The sequence below is a fragment of the Nerophis lumbriciformis genome, linkage group LG33, assembly GCF_033978685.3.
Source record: "Nerophis lumbriciformis linkage group LG33, RoL_Nlum_v2.1, whole genome shotgun sequence".
Taxonomy (NCBI): Eukaryota; Metazoa; Chordata; class Actinopteri; order Syngnathiformes; family Syngnathidae; genus Nerophis; species Nerophis lumbriciformis.
Genome location: NC_084580.2, coordinates 26,003,749 through 26,027,500, shown reverse-complemented (window position 1 = coordinate 26,027,500; position 23,752 = coordinate 26,003,749). Strand labels below are relative to the sequence as shown.

The following is a 23,752-nucleotide window of genomic DNA, read 5'->3' as shown; positions in this document are numbered from 1 at the left end:
TATATAAATATTGTCTTGGGTGTAATGTGTACTGGAGTGATGTGTCCATTGTTGTTGTCATGGCAACAGAAGACTAATAAAAAAGTCATGTTTACAGCGATGAATTTATTATTGATGAAATGTGTTGATTGGAGTTACTTGAGAAGCTTAGCAGTTGCCATGGAGGTCATGGTCGTCATGGTGATGGTGGGCACGGTGATGTCCCTGAAGATGGGCTGAGAGACCCCCCCGTATGACACTTTGTTCTCACTCAGTGTGCCGATGATCATGCCACGCATTTCTCGACTGGCATCACCTCGCACCGTCAGCAGCGCCTGGATGTGATCCTCCCTGAAATTATTATTATTAATATCATCATTTCTCGACTGGCATCACCTCGCACCGTCAGCAGCGCCTGGATGTGATCCTCCCTGAAATTATTATTATTATTATTATTATTAATATCATCATTTCTCGACTGGCACCGTCAGCAGCGCCTGGATGTGATCCTCCCTAAAATTATTATTATTATTATTATTATTAATATCATCATTTCTCTACTGGCACCGTCAGCAGCGCCTGGATGTGATCCTCCCTGAAATTATTATTATTATTATTATATCCATGCTCTGTGTATATATTATGAATATTATTATATCCATAATAATAGTTGTATTATCATACCATGCAGTGTGTAAATATTAATATTAGTATTATATTCATGATTGTAAATATTAATATTAGTATTATTAGATACATGAATGTAAATAATAAAATCAGTATTATTATTATATTCAATATATTTATGAATATAAATATACATATTAATATTATTATATTCCTGAAATCAAATCAAATATTAATATTAGTATTATATTCATGAATGCAAATATAAATATCATATTCATGAATGTAAATATAAAATATTATTATATTATATTCATGAATGTAAATATTAGTATTATTATATTCACAAATGTAAATATTAATATTAGTATTATATTAATGAATGTAAATATAAATATTAGAATGATTGTATTCATGAATGCAAATATTATTATTAGTATTATTATACTCATGAATGTAAATATTTATATTATTGTATTCATGATTGTAAATATTAATATTAGTATTATTATATTCATGAATGTAAATAATAAAATCAGTATTATTATTATATTCAATATATTTATGAATGTAAATATACATATTAATATTATTATATTCCTGAAATCAAATCAAATATTAATATTAGTATTATATTCATGAATGCAAATGTAAATATCATATTCATGAATGTAAATATAAAATATTATTATATTATATTCATGAATGTAAATATTAGTATTATTATATTTACAAATGTAAATATTAATATTAGTATTATATTAATGAATGTAAATATAAATATTAGAATGATTGTATTCATGAATGCAAATATTATTATTAGTATTATTATACTCATGAATGTAAATATTAATATTATTGTATTCATGAATGTAAATATAAATATTAGTATTATATTTATGAATGTAAAAATTAATATTAGTATTATGTTCATGAATGTAAACATTAATATTAGTATTATATTCATGAATGTAAATATAAATATTATTATACTCCTGAATGTAAATATTCATATTATATTCATACATGTAAATATAAATATTAGTATTATTACATTCATGAATGTAAATATAAATATCAGTATTATTATATACATGAATGTAAATATTAATATTCATGAATAGACATACACATTTTAGTATTATTATATTCATGAATGTAAATATAAATATTAGTATTATTATATTCATGAATGTAAATATAAATATTAGTTTCATTAGTTTTTTTATTTTTTATTACAGGGACGGCGTGGCGAAGTTGGTAGAGTATTATATTCATGAATGTAAATATAAATATTAGTATTATTATATTCATGAATGTAAATATTATTATTAGTTTTATTATATTCATGAATGTAAATATAAGTATTATATTCATGAATAAAAATATTAATATTGTGAATGTTAATATTAATATTAGTATTATTATATTCATGAATATAATATTAGTATTATATTCATGAATGAAAATATACATATTAGTTTTATTATATTCATGAATGTAAATATAAATATTAGTATGATTATAATTATGAATGTAAATATAAGTATTGTATTCATGAATGTAAATATAAATATTAGTATTATTATATTCATGAATGTAAATATAAATAATAGTATTATTATACACATGAATGTAAATATTAATATTAGTATTTTTGTATTCATGAATGTAAATATAAATATTAGTATTATGTTCATGAATATAAACATTAATATTAGTATTATATTCATCAATGTAAATACAAATAGTATTATTATACTCATGAATGTAAATATTATTATATTCATACATGTAAATATAAATATTAGTATTATTATATTCATGAATGTAAATATAAATATTAGTATTATTATATACATGAATGTAAATATTATATTCATGAATAGACATACAAATATTAGTATTATTATATTCATGAATGTAAATATAAATATTAGTATTATTATATACATGAATGTAAATATTAAATTCATGAATAGACATACAAATATTAGTATTATTATATTCATGAATGTAAATATAAATATTAGTATTATATTCATGAATGTAAATATAAGTATTATATTCATGAATAAAAATATTAATATTATGAATGTTAATATTAATATTAGCATTATTATATTCATGAATATAATATTAGTATTATATTCATGAATGAAAATATACATATTAGTTTTATTATATTCACGAATGTAAATATAAATATTAGTATTATTATAAATGTAAATATAAGTATTATATTCATGAATGTAAATATAAATATTAGTATTATTATATTCATGAATGTAAATATAAATATTAGTATTATTATATACATGAATGTAAATATTAATATTAGTATTTTTGTATTCATGAATGTAAATATTAGTATTATGTTCATGAATATAAACATTAATATTAGTATTATATTCATCAATGTAAATATAAATAGTATTATTATACTAATGAATGTAAATATTAATATTATATTCATACATGTAAATATAAATATTAGTATTATTTTATTCATGAATGTAAATATAAATATTAGTATTATTATATACATGAATGTAAATATTATATTCATGAATGTAAATATAAATATTAGTATTATTATATTCATGAATGTAAAAATAAATATTAGTATTATTATATTCATGAATGTAAATATAGATATTAGTTTTATTATATTCATGAATGTAAATATAGGTATTATATTCATGAATGTAAATATTAATATTATGAATGTTAATATTCATATTATATTAATAGACATCTTAGTTTTATTACATTCATGAATGTAAATATTAATATTAGTATTATAATTATGAATGTAAATATAAATATTAGTATTATTATAATTATGAATGTAAATATAAGTATTATATGCATGAACGTAAATATAAATATTAGTATCATTATATTCATGAATGTAAATATTAATATTAGTATTATTATATTCATGAATGTAAATATTAATATTAGTATTATTATATTCATGAATGTAAATATTAATATTAGTATTATTATATTCATGAATGTAAAAATAAATAGTTTATATTCATAATAGTAATACCTGATATCAGGGTATATAAAAGTAGTGTAATACCTGATATCAGGGTATATGAAAGTAGTGTAATATCTGATATCAGGTTATATGAAAGTAGTGTAATATCTGATATCAGGGTATTTGAAAGTAGTGTAATACCTGATATCAGGGTATATGAAAGTAGTGTAATACCTGATATCAGGGTATATGAAAGTAGTGTAATACCTGATATCAGGGTATATGAAAGTAGTGTAATACCTGATATCAGGGTATATGAAAGTAGTGTAATACCTGATATCAGGTTATATGAAAGTAGTGTAATACCTAATATCAGGGTATTTGAAAGTAGTGTAATACCTGATATCAGGGTATATGAAAGTAGTGTAATACCTGATATCAGGGTATATGAAAGTAGTGTAATACCTGATATCAGGGTATATGAAAGTAGTGTAATATCTGATATCAGGTTATATGAAAGTAGTGTAATACCTAATATCAGGGTATTTGAAAGTAGTGTAATACCTGATATCAGGGTATATGAAAGTAGTGTGATACCTGATATCAGGGTGTATGAAAGTAGTGTAATACCTGATATCGGGGTATATAAAAGTAGTGTAATACCTGATATCGGGGTATATAAAAGTAGTGTAATACCTGATATCGGGGTATTTGGAGACCAAGGTGGTGACTTCCAGGAAGAGCAGAGTGGGGTCAGTGAGTTTGAAGACTTCAGCGATGGCAACAATGGCCCCACAGAGACGCTCCGTGTCCGATCCCTGCAACACCAACACATTGGACTGCTGATACTGTACATGTATGGTATCACTAGGTATCACAATATGGTATCAGTATGTATCAGTATATAATAAGTGGTTACTGACAGCAGCAAGTTTGGTGAAGAGGAAGTTGAACGGCTGATATGTGTATGGTATCAGTATGTATCAGTATGTATCAGTGTTTACTGACAGCAGCAAGTTTGGTAAACAGGAAGTTGAACTGCTGATATGTGTATGGTATCAGTATGGTATCAATAAGTATCAGTATGTATCAGTGTTTACTGACAGCAGCCAGTTTGGTGAAGAGGAAGTTGAACTGCTGATATGTGTATGGTATCAGTATGGTATCAATAAGTATCAGTATGTATCAGTGTTTACTGACAGCAGCCAGTTTGGTGAAGAGGAAGTTGAACTGCTGAGCCTCTTTGATCATCCTGTCTGCTCCCTCCCTCCTCTCATCAGCGTTCTTGAAGGTGATCCTCTTCTGCATGACAGCCTTGATGTAGTCCACCACCACCCTGCGCAGGGCCTCACCCGTCATCTCCTGCACACACCACACCTCACTCAGGGGCCACAAAGTCACTCCTCATCTCCTGCACACACCACACCTCACTCAGGGGCCACAAAGTCACCCTCAGGGGCCCGCAGCACATTCTTAAAATCTTTTTCAAAAAACCATAACAAAGTGGAATAAAAGACAAGTAAGAATAAAATGTTAGAATGTTGACTTTAAAGCATTTCTCAAAAAATAATAATGTATTAAAATCAATGTTGTTATGAATTATTGACATATTTTAGACTCCAAATACTTCACATCAAATTTTACACTTTGACATATTTTTTTGGGGAAAATATTGCATATTGTGTGTTTTTGCCTTAAAAATGTATATATAATTAAAACAATATTTTTTTTTTGGACTACAAGTTGATTTGGAGCTTTAAGTGTTAAAAGTAAAAAAAATAAAAAAAATAATATAAGTTATGTTTAACACTTTTTGTAGTAGGATTTTTAAAAAAGAAAAACAAAAAACAAAAAACAAAACAAAAAATATAATTTCTCAAAAAATAATGTATTAAAATCAATGTTATTATGAATTATTGACATATTTAAAACTCCAAATACTTCACATCAAATATTACACTTTGACATTTTTTGGGGGGAAAATATAACATATTTTGTGTTTTTGCCGAAAAAATAAAAAGAATTTTTTTTTAATTATATATATATATATATAATTTCTCAAAAAATAATCAAGTATTATAATCAATGTTATTATGAATTATGGACATATTTAAGACTCCAAATACTTCACATCAAATATTACACTTTGACATATTTTTTGGAGAAAATATTGTATATTTTGTGTTTTTGCCATAAAAAAAAAAGTTTTCTTTGCCAAAAAGGTGTGACACAAACACATTTAAAAAAAGTGTTAAAAGTAAAAATAAATAAATGTATGAGTTATTTTTAACACTTTTTTTAGTGGGACCTTAAAAAAAACACAAAAAAACAAATGAACAAATAAATACTTTAATTTCTCAAAAAAATAATAATGTATTGTATTGTGTGTGTTGTTATGAATTATTGACATATTTAAAACTCCAAATACTTCATATCAAATATTACACTTTGACATTTTTTTGGGGGAAAATATTGCATATTGTGTGTTTTTGCCTTAAAAATGTATATATAATTAAAACACTTTTTTTTTTGGACTACAAGTTGATTTGGAGCTTTAAGTGTTAAAAGTAAAAAAAAATAAAAAAAATAATATAAGTTATGTTTAACACTTTTTGTAGTAGGAATTTAAAAAAGATTTTTTTTTTTATATATACAGGTATATATAATTTCTCAAAAAATAATCAAGTATTATAATCAATGTTATTATGAATTATGGACATATTTAAGACTCCAAATACTTCACATCAAATATTACACTTTGACATATTTTTTGGAGAAAATATTGTATATTTTGTGTTTTTGCCATAAAAAAAAATTTTTTCTTTGCCAAAAAGGTGTGACACAAACACATTTAAAAAAAGTGTTAAAAGTAAAAATAAATAAATGTATGAGTTATTTTTAACACTTTTTTTAGTGAGACCTTAAAAAAAAACAAAAAAACAAACGAACAAATAAATACTTTAATTTCTCAAAAAAATAATAATGTATTGTATTGTGTGTGTTGTTATGAATTATTGACATATTTAAAACTCCAAATACTTCATATCAAATATTACACTTTGACATTTTTTGGGGGGAAAATATTGCATATTGTGTGTTTTTGCCTTAAAAATGTATATATAATTAAAACACCTTTTTTTTTTTGGACTACAAGTTGATTTGGAGCTTTAAGTGTTAAAAGTAAAAAAATAAAAAAAAATAATATAAGTTATGTTTAACACTTTTTGTAGTAGGAATTTTAAAAAAGAATTTTTTAAATATATATATATATATAATTTCTCAAAAAATAATCAAGTGTTATAATCAATGTTATTATGAATTATGGACATATTTAAGACTCCAAATACTTCACATCAAATATTACACTTTGACATATTTTTTGGAGAAAATATTGTATATTTTGTGTTTTTGCCATAAAAAAATGTTTTCTTTGCCAAAAAGGTGTGACACAAACACATTTAAAAAAAGTGTTAAAAGTAAAAATAAATAAATGTATGAGTTATTTTTAACACTTTTTTTAGTGGGACCTTAAAAAAAAACAAAAAAACAAACGAACAAATAAATTCTTTAATTTCTCAAAAAATAAAAATGTATTGTATTGTGTGTGTTGTTATGAATTATTGACATATTTAAAACTCCAAATACTTCATATCAAATATTACACTTTGACATTTTTTGGGGGGAAAATATTGCATATTGTGTGTTTTTGCCTTAAAAATGTATATATAATTAAAACACTTTTTTTTGGACTACAAGTTGATTTGGAGCTTTAAGTGTTAAAAGTAAAAAAAAAAATAATAATATAAGTTATGTTTAACACTTTTTGTAGTAGGATTTTAAAAAAAAGAAAAAAAAATATATATATATATAATTTCTCAAAAAATAATAATGTATTAAAATCAATGTTATTATGAATTATTGACATATTTAAAACTCCAAATACTTCACATCAAATATTACACTTTGACACTTTTGGGGGGAAAATATAACACATTTTGTGTTTTTGCCGAAAAAATAAAAAGGTTTTTTTTTGCCAAAAAGGCGTAACACAAATTTAAAAAACCTTTAAAAAAAAAAAAACCAACAAAAACTATAATTTCTCAAAAAATAATAATGTATTAAAATCAATGTTATTCTGAATTATTGACATATTTAAGACTCCAAATACTTCACATCAAATATTACACTTTGACATATTTTTTGGAGAAAATATTGTATATTTTGTGTTTTTGCCATAAAAAAAATGTTTTCTTTGCCAAAAAGGTGTGACACAAACACAAAAAAAGTGTTAAAAGTAAAAATAAATAAATGTATGAGCTATTTTTAACACTTTTTTTAGTGGGACCTTAAAAAAAACACAAAAAAACAAATGAACAAATAAATACTTTAATTTCTCAAAAAAATAATAATGTATTGTATTGTGTGTGTTGTTATGAATTATTGACATATTTAAAACTCCAAATACTTCATATCAAATATTACACTTTGACTTTTTTTGGGGGGAAAATATTGCATATTGTGTGTTTTTGCCTTAAAAATGTATATATAATTAAAACACTTTTTTTTTTGGGACTACAAGTTGATTTGGAACTTTAAGTGTTAAAAGTTAAAAAAATAAAAAAATAATATAAGTTATGTTTAACACTTTTTGTAGTAGGAATTTAAAAAAATATTTTTTTTAAAATATATATATATATATATATATATAATTTCTCAAAAAATAATCAAGTATTATAATCAATGTTATTATGAATTATGGACATATTTAAAACTCCAAATACTTCACATCAAATATTACACTTTGACATATTTTTTGGAGAAAATATTGTATATTTTGTGTTTTTGCCATAAAAAAAAATGTTTTCTTTGCCAAAAAGGTGTGACACAAACACATTTAAAAAAAAGTGTTAAAAGTAAAAATAAATAAATGTATGAGTTATTTTTAACACTTTTTTTAGTGGGACCTTAAAAAAAACACAAAAAAACAAATGAACAAATAAATACTTTAATTTCTCAAAAAAATATAATGTATTGTATTGTGTGTGTTGTTATGAATTATTGACATATTTAAAACTCCAAATACTTCATATCAAATATTACACTTTGACATTTTTTGGGGGGAAAATATTGCATATTGTGTGTTTTTGCCTTAAAAATGTATATATAATTAAAACGCTTTTTTTTTTTTTTGACTACAAGTTGATTTGGAGCTTTAAGTGTTAAAAGTAAAAAATAAATAAATAAATAATATAAGTTATGTTTAACACTTTTTGTAGTAGGAATTTTAAAAAAGAATTTTTTTTTATATATATACAGGTATATATAATTTCTCAAAAAATAATCAAGTATTATAATCAATGTTATTATGAATTATTGACATATTTAAGACTCCAAATACTTCACATCAAATATTACACTTTGACATATTTTTTGGAGAAAATATTGTATATTTTGTGTTTTTGCCATAAAAAAAAATGTTTTCTTTGCCAAAAAGGTGTGACACAAACACATTTAAAAAAAAGTGTTAAAAGTAAAAATAAATAAATGTATGAGTTATTTTTAACACTTTTTTTAGTGGGACCTTAAAAAAAACACAAAAAAACAAATGAACAAATAAATACTTTAATTTCTCAAAAAAATATAATGTATTGTATTGTGTGTGTTGTTATGAATTATTGACATATTTAAAACTCCAAATACTTCATATCAAATTTTACACTTTGACTTTTTTTGGGGGGGAAATATTGCATATTGTGTGTTTTTGCCTTAAAAATGTATATATAATTAAAACACTTTTTTTTTTTGGACTACAAGTTGATTTGGAACTTTAAGTGTTAAAAGTTAAAAAAATAAAAATAATATAAGTTAAGTTTAACACTTTTTGTAGTAGAACCTTTAAAAAAGAAAAACAAAAAAAACAAAAAATATAATTTCTCAAAAAATAATAATGTATTATCAATGTTATTATGAATTATTGACATATTTAAGACTCCAAATACTTCACATCAAATATTACACTTTGACATTTTTTGGGGGGAAAATATTGTATATTTTGTGTTTTTGCCCAAAAAAAAAAAAAAAAGTTTTCTTTGCCAAAAAGGCGTATCACAAATTTAAAAAACCTTTAAAAAAACAAACTACAAAAACTACAATTTCTCAAAAAATATTAATGTATTAAAATCAATGTTATTATGAATTATTGACATATTTTAGACTCCAAATACTTCACATCAAATATTACACTTTGACATTTTTTGGGGAAAATATTGCATATTTTGTGTTTTTGCCTTAAAAAATGTATATATAATAATACATATATATATATATAATTGACTAATAGATCTGAAGTTGATTTGGAGTTTTAAGTGTTAAAAGTCAAAATAATAATAATAATAATAAAAATAATACATAAGTTATAATTAACACTTTTTTAGTTGGACTTTTAAAAAACAAAAAAACCAACAAAACAAAAACTATAATTTCTCAAAAACCAATAATGTATAAAAATCAATGTTATTATGAATTATTGTCATATTTAAGACTCCAAATACTTCACATCAAATATTACACTTTGACATTTTTTGGGGGGGAAAATATTGCGTATTTAGATTTTTTTGCCATAAAAAATGGTTTATTTGCCAAAAAGACGTAACACAAACACATTTAAAAAACCTTTAAAAAAAAACAACAACAAAAAGTGTTAAAAGTCAAAATAAATAAATGTATGAGCTATTTTTAACACTTTTTAGTATACTATAATTTCTCAAAAAATAATAATGTTATTATGAATTATTGACTGCGATGAGGTGGCGACTTGTCCAGGGTGTACCCCGCCTCCCGCCCGATTGTAGCTGAGATAGGCTCCAGCTACCCCCCGCGACCACGAAGGGAATAAGCGGTAGAAAATGGATGGATGGATGGATGGATGAATTATTGACATATTTAAAACTCCAAATACTTCACATCAAATATTACACTTTGACATTTTTTGGGATATATATATATATATATATATATATATATATATATATATATATATATATATATATATATATATATATTGCATATTTTGTGATTTTGCCAAAAATAAAAATAAAAATAAAAAAAGGTTTTCTTTACCAAAAAGGCGTAACACAAATTTAAAAAACCTTAAAAAAAAACCAACAACAAAAACTATGATTTCTCAAAAAATAATAATTGTTATGAATTATTGACATATTTAAGACTCCAAATACTTCACATCAAATATTACACTTTGTCATATTTTCGGGGGAAAATATTGCATATTTTGTGTTTTTGCCATAAAAAAAGTTTTCTTTGCCAAAAAGGTGTAAGACAAACAAATAAAAAAAATAAAATATATATATTAAACTGATAGATCTGAAGTTGATTTGGAGTTTTAAGTGTTAAAAGTAAAAATAAATAAATGTATGAGTTATTTTTAACGCTTTTTTAGTGGGACGTTTAAAAAAACGAAAACCAAAACAAAAAAAATACTATAGTTTCTCAAAAATGTATAAGGAATTAAAATCAATGTTATTATGAATTATTGACATATTTAAGACTCCAAATACTTCACATCAAATATTACACTTTGACATATTTTCGGGGGAAAATATTGCATATTTTGTGTTTTTGCCATAAAAAATGTTTTTCTTTGCCAAAAAGACGTAACGCAAAAAAAAAAAAAAAAAAAAAAATTATATTTAACTGATGAAGCTGAAGTTGATTTAGATTTTAAGTGTTAAAAGTAAAAATAAATAAATGTATGTGTTATTTTTAACACTTTTTTTAGTGGGACCTTTAATACTATAATTTCTCAAAACAATTTTTTTATTATGAGTTATTGACATATTTAAAACTCCAAATACTTCACATCAAATATTACACTTTGACATTTTGTGGGGGAAAATATTGTATATTTTGTGTTTTTGCCAAAAAAAAAAAAAAAAAGTTTTTCTTTGCCAAAAAGGCGTAACACAAATTATAAAAACACTTTTTAAAAAACAAAAACAAACAAACTATCATTTCTCAAAAAATAATAAAGTGTTAAAATCAATGTTGTTATGAATTATTGACATATTTTAGACTCCAAATACTTCACATCAAATATTACACTTTGACATATTTTTCGGGGAAAATATTTTGTGTTTTTACCAAAAAAAAATAAAAAAATAAAAAGTTTTTCTTTGTCAAAAAGGCGTAACACAAATTAAAAAAAACCTTTAAAAACAACAACAACAGAAACTATCATTTCTCAAAAAATAATAATTGTTATGAATTATTGACATATTTAAAACTCTAAATACTTCACATCAAATATTACACTTTGACATATTTTCGGGGGAAAATATTGCATAGTTTGTGTTTTTGCCATAAAAAATGTATATATAATTAAAAAAAAAAATAAAAAAAATAATTGATTTGGAGTTTTAAGTGTTGAAAGTAAAAATAAATACACATATGAGTTATTTTTAACACTTTTATGAGTGGGACTCTTTGGGAATTTTAGTAAGACCTTTAAAAAAATCCAAAAAACTATAATTTCTCAAAAAATAATAATGTATAAAAATCAATGTTGTTATGAATTATTGACATATTTTGGACTCCAAATACTTCACATTAAATTTAACACTGACATTTTTTGGGGGGGAAATATTGTATATTTTGTGTTTTTGGCAAAAAAAAAAAAAAAAAAAGGTTTTCTTTGCCAAAAAGGCGTAACACAAATTAAAAAACTTTTTTTTTTAAACTACAAAAACTCTCATTTCTCAAAAAATAATAGTGTTAAAATCAATGTTGTTATGAATTATTGACATATTTTAGACACCAAATATTGCATATTTTGTGTTTTTGCCATAAAAAAATGTATATATAATAAAAAAATAAAAAATAATAATTGACTGATAGCCCTAAAGTTGATTTGGAGTTTTAAGTGTTGAAAGTAAAAATAAATACACATATGAGTTATTTTTAACACTTTTATGAGTGGGACTCTTTGGGAATTTTAGTAGGACCTTTAAAAAAACGAAAAACTATCATTTCTCAAAAAATAATAATGTACAAAAATCAATGTTGTTATGAATTATTGACATATTTTGGACTTCAAATACTTCACATCAAATTTAACACAGTGACATTTTTTGGGGGGAAAATATTGTATATTTTGTGTTTTTGGCAAAAAAAAACAACAAAAAAGGTTTTCTTTGCCAAAAAGGTGTGACACAAACACATTTAAAAAAAAGTGTTAAAAGTAAAAATAAATAAATGTATGAGTTATTTTTAACACTTTTTTTAGTGGGACCTTAAAAAAAACACAAAAAAACAAATGAACAAATAAATACTTTGATTTCTCAAAAAAATAATAATGTATTGTATTGTGTGTGTTGTTATGAATTATTGACATATTTAAAACTCCAAATACTTCATATCAAATATTACACTTTGACATTTTTTGGGGGGGAAAATATTGCATATTGTGTGTTTTTGCCTTAAAAATGTATATATAATTAAAACACTTTTTTTTTTTGGACTACAAGTTGATTTGGAGCTTTAAGTGTTAAAAGTAAAAATAATAATAATAATATAAGTTATGTTTAACACTTTTTGTAGTAGGATTTTTAAAAAAGAAAAACAAAAAAAACAAAAAATATAATTTCTCAAAAAATAATAATGTATTAAAATCAATGTTATTATGAATTATTGACATATTTAAAACTCCAAATACTTCACATCAAATATTACACTTTGACATTTTTTTGGGGGAAAATATAACATATTTTGTGTTTTTGCCGAAAAAATAAAAAGTTTTTTTTTTGCCAAAAAGGCGTAACACAAATTTAAAAAACCTTTAAAAAAAAAAAACCCAACAAAAACTATAATTTCTCAAAAAAGAATAATGTATTAAAATCAATGTTATTCTGAATTATTGACATATTTAAGACTCCAAATACTTCACATCAAATATTACACTTTGACATATTTTTTGGAGAAAATATTGTATATTTTGTGTTTTTGCCATAAAAAAATGTTTTCTTTGCCAAAAAAGTGTGACACAAATACATTTAAAAAAAGTGTTAAAAGTAAAAATAAATAAATGTATGAGTTATTTTTAACACTTTTTTTAGTGGGACCTTAAAAAAAAACCAAAAAAAAAACCGAACAAATAAATACTTTAATTTCTCAAAAAAATAATAATGTATTGTATTGTGTGTGTTGTTATGAATTATTGACATATTTAAAACTCCAAATACTTCATATCAAATATTACACTTTGACATTTTTTGGGGGGGAAAATATTGCATATTGTGTGTTTTTGCCTTAAAAATGTATATATAATTAAAACACTTTTTTTTTTGGACTACAAGTTGATTTGGAGCTTTAAGTGTTAAAATTAAAAATTATAATAATAATATAAGTTATGTTTAACACTTTTTGTAGTAGGACTTTTAAAAAAGAAAAACAAAAAAAAACAAAAAATATAATTTCTCAAAAAATAATAATGTATTAAAATCAATGTTATTATGAATTATTGACATATTTAAAACTCCAAATACTTCACATCAAATATTACACTTTGACATTTTTTGGGGGGAAAATATAACATATTTTGTGTTTTTGCCGAAAAAATAAAAAGGTTTTCTTTGCCAAAAAGGCGTAACACAAATTTAAAAAACCTTTAAAAAAAAAAAAAATAACAACAAAAACTATAATTTCTCAAAAAATAATAATGTATTAAAATCAATGTTATTATGAATTATTGACATATTTAAAACTCCAAATACTTCACATCAAATATTACACTTTGACATTTTTTGGGGGGAAAATATAACATATTTTGTGTTTTTGCCGAAAAAATAAAAAGTTTTTTTTTTTGCCAAAAAGGCGTAACACAAATTTAAAAAACCTTTAAAAAAAAAAAACCCAACAAAAACTATAATTTCTCAAAAAATAATAATGTATTAAAATCAATGTTATTATGAATTATTGACATATTTAAGACTCCAAATACTTCACATCAAATATTACACTTTGACATATTTTTTGGAGAAAATATTGTATATTTTGTGTTTTTGCCATAAAAATGTTTTCTTTGCCAAAAAGGTGTGACACAAACACATTTAAAAAAAAGTGTTAAAAGTAAAAATAAATAAATGTATGAGTTATTTTTAACACTTTTTTTAGTGGGACCTTAAAAAAAACACAAAAAAAACAAATGAACAAATAAATACTTTAATTTCTCAAAAAATAATAATGTATTGTATTGTGTGTGTTGTTATGAATTATTGACATATTTAAAACTCCAAATACTTCATATCAAATATTACACTTTGACTTTTTTTGGGGGGAAAATATTGCATATTGTGTGTTTTTGCCTTAAAAATGTATATATAATTAAAACACTTTTTTTTTTTGGACTACAAGTTGATTTGGAGCTTTAAGTGTTAAAAGTTAAAAAAATAAAAAAATAATATAAGTTATGTTTAACACTTTTTGTAGTAGGAATTTAAAAAAATATATTTTTTTAAATATATATATATATATATATATATATATATACATATATATATATATATATATATATATATATATATATATATATAATTTCTCAAAAAATAATCAAGTATTATAATCAATGTTATTCTGAATTATGGACATATTTAAGACTCCAAATACTTCACATCAAATATTACACTTTGACATATTTTTTGGAGAAAATATTGTATATTTTGTGTTTTTGCCATAAAAAAAAAAGTTTTCTTTGCCAAAAAGGTGTGACACAAACACATTTAAAAAAAAGTGTTAAAAGTAAAAATAAATAAATGTATGAGTTATTTTTAACACTTTTTTTAGTGGGACCTTAAAAAAAACACAAAAAAACAAATGAACAAATAAATACTTTGATTTCTCAAAAAAATAATAATGTATTGTATTGTGTGTGTTGTTATGAATTATTGACATATTTAAAACTCCAAATACTTCATATCAAATATTACACTTTGACATTTTTTGGGGGGGAAAATATTGCATATTGTGTGTTTTTGCCTTAAAAATGTATATATAATTAAAACACTTTTTTTTTTTGGACTACAAGTTGATTTGGAGCTTTAAGTGTTAAAATTAAAAATTATAATAATAATATAAGTTATGTTTAACACTTTTTGTAGTAGGACTTTTAAAAAAGAAAAACAAAAAAAACAAAAACTATAATTTCTCAAAAAATAATAATGTATTAAAATCAATGTTATTATGAATTATTGACATATTTAAAACTCCAAATACTTCACATCAAATATTACACTTTGACATTTTTTGGGGGGAAAATATAACATATTTTGTGTTTTTGCCGAAAAAATAAAAAGGTTTTTTTTTGCCAAAAAGGCGTAACACAAATTTAAAAAACTTAAAAAAAAAAAAAAAACAACAAAAACTATAATTTCTCAAAAAATAATAATGTATTAAAATCAATGTTATTATGAATTATTGACATATTTAAGACTCCAAATACTTCACATCAAATATTACACTTTGACATATTTTTTGGAGAAAATATTGTATATTTTGTGTTTTTGCCATAAAAAAAAGTTTTCTTTGCCAAAAAGGTGTGACACAAACACATTTAAAAAAAAGTGTTAAAAGTAAAAATAAATAAATGTATGAGTTATTTTTAACACTTTTTTTAGTGGGACCTTAAAAAAAAACAAAAAAAAAACCGAACAAATAAATACTTTAATTTCTCAAAAAAATGATAATGTATTGTATTGTGTGTGTTGTTATGAATTATTGACATATTTAAAACTCCAAATACTTCACATCAAATATTACACTTTGACATTTTTTTGGGGGAAAATATTGCATATTGTGTGTTTTTGCCTTAAAAATGTATATATAATTAAAACACTTTTTTTTTGGACTACAAGTTGATTTGGAACTTTAAGTGTTAAAAGTAAAAATAATAATAATAATATAAGTTATGTTTAACACTTTTTGTAGTAGGATTTTTAAAAAAGAAAAACAAAAAAAACAAAAAATATAATTTCTCAAAAAAATATTGCATATTGTGTGTTTTTGCCGAAAAAATAAAAAGGTTTTCTTTGCCAAAAAGGCGTAACACAAATTTAAAAAACTTGAAAAAAAAAAACCCAACAAAAACTATAATTTCTCAAAAAAGAATAATGTATTAAAATCAATGTTATTATGAATTATGGACATATTTAAGACTCCAAATACTTCACATCAAATATTACACTTTGACATATTTTTTGGAGAAAATATTGTATATTTTGTGTTTTTGCCATAAAAAAATGTTTTCTTTGCCAAAAAGGTGTGACACAAACACATTTAAAAAAAAGTGTTAAAAGTAAAAATAAATAAATGTATGAGTTATTTTTAACACTTTTTTTAGTGGGACCTTAAAAAAAACACAAAAAAACAAACGAACAAATAAATACTTTAATTTCTCAAAAAAAAAATAATGTATTGTATTGTGTGTGTTGTTATGAATTATTGACATATTTAAAACTCCAAATACTTCATATCAAATATTACACTTTGACATTTTTTGGGGGGGAAAATATTGCATATTGTGTGTTTTTGCCTTAAAAATGTATATATAATTAAAACACTTTTTTTTTTTTTGGACTACAAGTTGATTTGGAGCTTTAAGTGTTAAAATTAAAAATTATAATAATAATATAAGTTATGTTTAACACTTTTTGTAGTAGGACTTTTAAAAAAGAAAAACAAAAAAAAACAAAAAATATAATTTCTCAAAAAATAATAATGTATTAAAATCAATGTTATTATGAATTATTGACATATTTAAAACTCCAAATACTTCACATCAAATATTACACTTTGACATTTTTTGGGGGGAAAATATAACACATTTTGTGTTTTTGCCGAAAAAATAAAAAGGTTTTCTTTGCCAAAAAGGCGTAACACAAATTTAAAAAACTTGAAAAAAAAAAAAACCAACAAAAACTATAATTTCTCAAAAAAGAATAATGTATTAAAATCAATGTTATTATGAATTATTGACATATTTAAGACTCCAAATACTTCACATCAAATATTACACTTTGACATTTTTTTTGGAGAAAATATTGTATATTTTGTGTTTTTGCCATAAAAAAAATGTTTTCTTTGCCAAAAAGGTGTGACACAAACACATTTAAAAAAAGTGTTAAAAGTAAAAATAAATAAATGAATGAGTTATTTTTAACACTTTTTTTAGTGGGACCTTAAAAAAAAACAAAAAAACAAACGAACAAATAAATACTTTAATTTCTCAAAAAAATATAATGTATTGTATTGTGTGTGTTGTTATGAATTATTGACATATTTAAAACTCCAAATACTTCATATCAAATATTACACTTTGACATTTTTTGGGGGGAAAATATTGCATATTGTGTGTTTTTGCCTTAAAAATGTATATATAATTAAAACACTTTTTTTTGGACTACAAGTTGATTTGGAGCTTTAAGTGTTAAAAGTAAAAATAAAAAAATAATATAAATTATGTTTAACACTTTTTGTAGTAGGAATTTAAAAAAAGATTTTTTTTTAATATATATATATATATATAATTTCTCAAAAAATAATCAAGTATTATAATCAATGTTATTATGAATTATGGACATATTTAAGACTCCAAATACTTCATATCAAATATTACACTTTGACATATTTTTTGGAGAAAATATTGTATATTTTGTGTTTTTGCCATAAAAAAAAAAAGTTTTCTTTGCCAAAAAGGTGTGACACAAACACATTTAAAAAAAAGTGTTAAAAGTAAAAATAAATAAATGTATGAGTTATTTTTAACACTTTTTTTTAGTGGGACTTTAAAAAAAACACAAAAAAACAAATGAACAAATAAATACTTTAATTTCTCAAAAAAATAATAATGTATTGTATTGTGTGTGTTGTTATGAATTATTGACATATTTAAAACTCCAAATACTTCATATCAAATATTACACTTTGACATTTTTTGGGGGGGAAAATATTGCATATTGTGTGTTTTTGCCTTAAAAATTTATATATAATTAAAACACTTTTTTTTGGACTACAAGTTGATTTGGAGCTTTAAGTGTTAAAAGTAAAAATAATAATAATAATATAAGTTATGTTTAACACTTTTTGTAGTAGGATTTTTAAAAAAGAAAAACAAAAAAAACAAAAAATATAATTTCTCAAAAAATAATAATGTATTAAAATCAATGTTATTATGAATTATTGACATATTTAAAACCCCAAATACTTCACATCAAATATTACACTTTGACATTTTTTGGGGGGAAAATATTGTATATTTTGTGTTTTTGCCGAAAAAATAAAAAGGTTTTCTTTGCCAAAAAGGCGTAACACAAATTTAAAAAACTTTAAAAAAAAAAAACAAAAAAAAAACTATAATTTCTCAAAAAAGAATAATGTATTAAAATCAATGTTATTCTGAATTATTGACATATTTAAGACTCCAAATACTTCACATCAAATATTACACTTTGACATATTTTTTGGAGAAAATATTGTATATTTTGTGTTTTTGCCATAAAAAAATGTTTTCTTTGCCAAAAAGGTGTGACACAAACACATTTAAAAAAAGTGTTAAAAGTAAAAATAAATAAATGTATGAGTTATTTTTAACACTTTTTTTAGTGGGACCTTAAAAAAAACACAAAAAAACAAATGAACAAATAAATACTTTAATTTCTCAAAAAAATAATAATGTATTGTATTGTGTGTGTTGTTATGAATTATTGACATATTTAAAACTCCAAATACTTCACATCAAATATTACACTTTGACATTTTTTGGGGGGAAAATATTGCATATTGTGTGTTTTTGCCTTAAAAATGTATATATAATTAAAACACTTTTTTTTTTTGGACTACAAGTTGATTTGGAGCTTTAAGTGTTAAAAGTAAAACAAATAAAAAAAATAATATAAGTTATGTTTAACACTTTTTGTAGTAGGAATTTAAAAAAAGATTTTTTTTATATATATATATATATATATATATATATATATATATATATATATATAATTTCTCAAAAAATAATCAAGTATTATAATCAATGTTATTATGAATTATGGACATATTTAAGACTCCAAATACTTCACATCAAATATTACACTTTGACATATTTGTTGGAGAAAATATTGTATATTTTGTGTTTTTGCCATAAAAAAAATGTTTTCTTTGCCAAAAAGGTGTGACACAAACACATTTAAAAAAAAGTGTTAAAAGTAAAAATAAATAAATGTATGAGTTATTTTTAACACTTTTTTTAGTGGGACCTTAAAAAAAACAAAAAAACAAATGAACAAATAAATACTTTAATTTCTCAAAAAAATAATAATGTATTGTATTGTGTGTGTTGTTATGAATTATTGACATATTTAAAACTCCAAATACTTCATATCAAATATTACACTTTGACATTTTTTGGGGGGAAAATATTGCATATTGTGTGTTTTTGCCTTAAAAATGTATATATAATTAAAACACTTTTTTTTGGACTACAAGTTGATTTGGAGCTTTAAGTGTTAAAAGTAAAAATAATAATAATAATATAAGTTATGTTTAACACTTTTTGTAGTAGGACTTTAAAAAAATAAATAAATAATAATAATAATAATAATTTCTCAAAAAATAATCAAGTATTATAATCAATGTTATTATGAATTATTGACATATTTAAGACTCCAAATACTTCACATCAAATATTACACTTTGACATATTTTTTGGAGAAAATATTGTATATTTTGTGTTTTTGCCATAAAAAAAAAAGTTTTCTTTGCCAAAAAGGTGTGACACAAACACATTTAAAAAAAAGTGTTAAAAGTAAAAATAAATAAATGTATGAGTTATTTTTAACACTTTTTTTAGTGGGACCTTAAAAAAAAACAAAAAAACAAATGAACAAATAAATACTTTAATTTCTCAAAAAATAATAATGTATTGTATTGTGTGTGTTGTTATGAATTATTGACATATTTAAAACTCCAAATACTTCATATCAAATATTACACTTTGACATTTTTTGGGGGGAAAATATTGCATATTGTGTGTTTTTGCCTTAAAAATGTATATATAATTAAAACACTTTTTTTTGGACTACAAGTTGATTTGGAGCTTTAAGTGTTAAAAGTAAAAATAATAATAATAATATAAGTTATGTTTAACACTTTTTGTAGTAGGACTTTAAAAAAATAAATAAATAATAATAATAATAATAATTTCTCAAAAAATAATCAAGTATTATAATCAATGTTATTATGAATTATTGACATATTTAAGACTCCAAATACTTCACATCAAATATTACACTTTGACATATTTTTTGGAGAAAATATTGTATATTTTGTGTTTTTGCCATAAAAAAAAAAGTTTTCTTTGCCAAAAAGGTGTGACACAAACACATTTAAAAAAAAGTGTTAAAAGTAAAAATAAATAAATGTATGAGTTATTTTTAACACTTTTTTTAGTGGGACCTTAAAAAAAACAAAAAAACAAATGAACAAATAAATACTTTAATTTCTCAAAAAAATAATAATGTATTGTATTGTGTGTGTTGTTATGAATTATTGACATATTTAAAACTCCAAATACTTCATATCAAATATTACACTTTGACATTTTTTGGGGGGAAAATATTGCATATTGTGTGTTTTTGCCTTAAAAATGTATATATAATTAAAACACTTTTTTTTGGACTACAAGTTGATTTGGAGCTTTAAGTGTTAAAAGTAAAAATAATAATAATAATATAAGTTATGTTTAACACTTTTTGTAGTAGGACTTTAAAAAAATAAATAAATAATAATAATAATAATAATTTCTCAAAAAATAATCAAGTATTATAATCAATGTTATTATGAATTATTGACATATTTAAGACTCCAAATACTTCACATCAAATATTACACTTTGACATATTTTTTGGAGAAAATATTGTATATTTTGTGTTTTTGCCATAAAAAAAAAAGTTTTCTTTGCCAAAAAGGTGTGACACAAACACATTTAAAAAAAAGTGTTAAAAGTAAAAATAAATAAATGTATGAGTTATTTTTAACACTTTTTTTAGTGGGACCTTAAAAAAAAACAAAAAAACAAATGAACAAATAAATACTTTAATTTCTCAAAAAATAATAATGTATTGTATTGTGTGTGTTGTTATGAATTATTGACATATTTAAAACTCCAAATACTTCATATCAAATATTACACTTTGACATTTTTTGGGGGGAAAATATTGCATATTGTGTGTTTTTGCCTTAAAAATGTATATATAATTAAAACACTTTTTTTTTGGGACTACAAGTTGATTTGGAGCTTTAAGTGTTAAAAGTAAAAAAAAAAAAAAAATATATATAAGTTATGTTTAACACTTTTTGTAGTAGGAATTTTAAAAAAGATTTTTTTTTTTTATATATATATATAATTTCTCAAAAAATAATCAAGTATTATAATCAATGTTATTATGAATTATGGACATATTTAAGACTCCAAATACTTCACATCAAATATTACACTTTGACATATTTTTTGGAGAAAATATTGTATATTTTGTGTTTTTGCCATAAAAAAAAAAGTTTTCTTTGCCAAAAAGGTGTGACACAAACACATTTAAAAAAAGTGTTAAAAGTAAAAATAAATAAATGTATGAGTTATTTTTAACACTTTTTTTAGTGGGACCTTAAAAAAAACACAAAAAAACAAATGAACAAATAAATACTTTAATTTCTCAAAAAAATAATAATGTATTGTATTGTGTGTGTTGTTATGAATTATTGACATATTTAAAACTCCAAATACTTCATATCAAATATTACACTTTGACATTTTTTGGGGGGGAAAATATTACATATTGTGTGTTTTTGCCTTAAAAATGTATATATAATTAAAACACTTTTTTTTTTGGACTACAAGTTGATTTGGAACTTTAAGTGTTAAAAGTTAAAAAAATAAAAAAATAATATAAGTTATGTTTAACACTTTTTGTAGTAGGAATTTAAAAAAATATATTTTTTAAAATATATATATATACATATAATTTCTCAAAAAATAATCAAGTATTATAATCAATGTTATTATGAATTATTGACATATTTAAGACTCCAAATACTTCACATCAAATATTACACTTTGACATATTTTTTGGAGAAAATATTGTATATTTTGTGTTTTTGCCATAAAAAAAAATGTTTTCTTTGCCAAAAAGGTGTGACACAAACACATTTAAAAAAAAGTGTTAAAAGTAAAAATAAATACATGTATGAGTTATTTTTAACACTTTTTTTAGTGGGACTTTCAAAAAAAACAAAAAAACAAACGAACAAATAAATTCTTTAATTTCTCAAAAAAATATAATGTATTGTATTGTGTGTGTTTAAAACTCCAAATACTTCATATCAAATATTACACTTTGACATTTTTTTGGGGGAAAATATTGCATATTGTGTGTTTTTGCCTTAAAAATGTATATATAATTAAAACACTTTTTTTTTTGGGACTACAAGTTAATTTGGAGCTTTAAGTGTTAAAAGTAAAAAAAAAAAAAAATATATATATAAGTTATGTTTAACACTTTTTGTAGTAGGAATTTTAAAAAAGATTTTTTTTTTAATATATATATATATATATAATTTCTCAAAAAATAATCAAGTATTATAATCACTGTTATTATGAATTATTGACATATTTAAGACTCCAAATACTTCACATCAAATATTACACTTTGACATATTTTTTGGAGAAAATATTGTATATTTTGTGTTTTTGCCATTAAAAAATGTTTTCTTTGCCAAAAAGGTGTGACACAAACACATTTAAAAAAAGTGTTAAAAGTAAAAATAAATAAATGTATGAGTTATTTTTAACACTTTTTTTAGTGGGACTTTAAAAAAAACAAAAAAAAACAAACGAACAAATAAATTCTTTAATTTCTCAAAAAATAAAAATGTATTGTATTGTGTGTGTTGTTATGAATTATTGACATATTTAAAACTCCAAATACTTCATATCAAATATTACACTTTGACATTTTTTTGGGGGGAAAATATTGCATATTGTGTGTTTTTGCCTTAAAAATGTATATATAATTAAAACACTTTTTTTTTTTGGACTACAAGTTGATTTGG

At 21.9% G+C, this 23,752-nt stretch overlaps 1 protein-coding gene across 2 annotated transcripts in view; it reads right to left on the bottom strand.

The window, feature by feature from the left end:
• Nucleotides 1-85: 85 nt before the first annotated feature.
• Nucleotides 86-23,752, bottom strand: part of exoc3 (exocyst complex component 3) — a 91,373-nt gene continuing 67,706 nt past the window's right edge. The window contains exons 14-16 of one of the 2 annotated variants that reach the window (XM_061928756.2): nucleotides 4,796-4,957; nucleotides 4,292-4,413; nucleotides 86-330 (exon numbers count right to left, since the gene is read on the bottom strand). In XM_061928756.2, the coding sequence (XP_061784740.1) occupies nucleotides 135-330; nucleotides 4,292-4,413; nucleotides 4,796-4,957 (480 nt within the window). In that variant the 3' untranslated portion in view covers nucleotides 86-134. Of the gene's footprint in view, nucleotides 331-513; nucleotides 575-4,291; nucleotides 4,414-4,795; nucleotides 4,958-23,752 lie in introns of those variants that run through there. The other variant, XM_072912116.1, reaches the window with a different exon arrangement.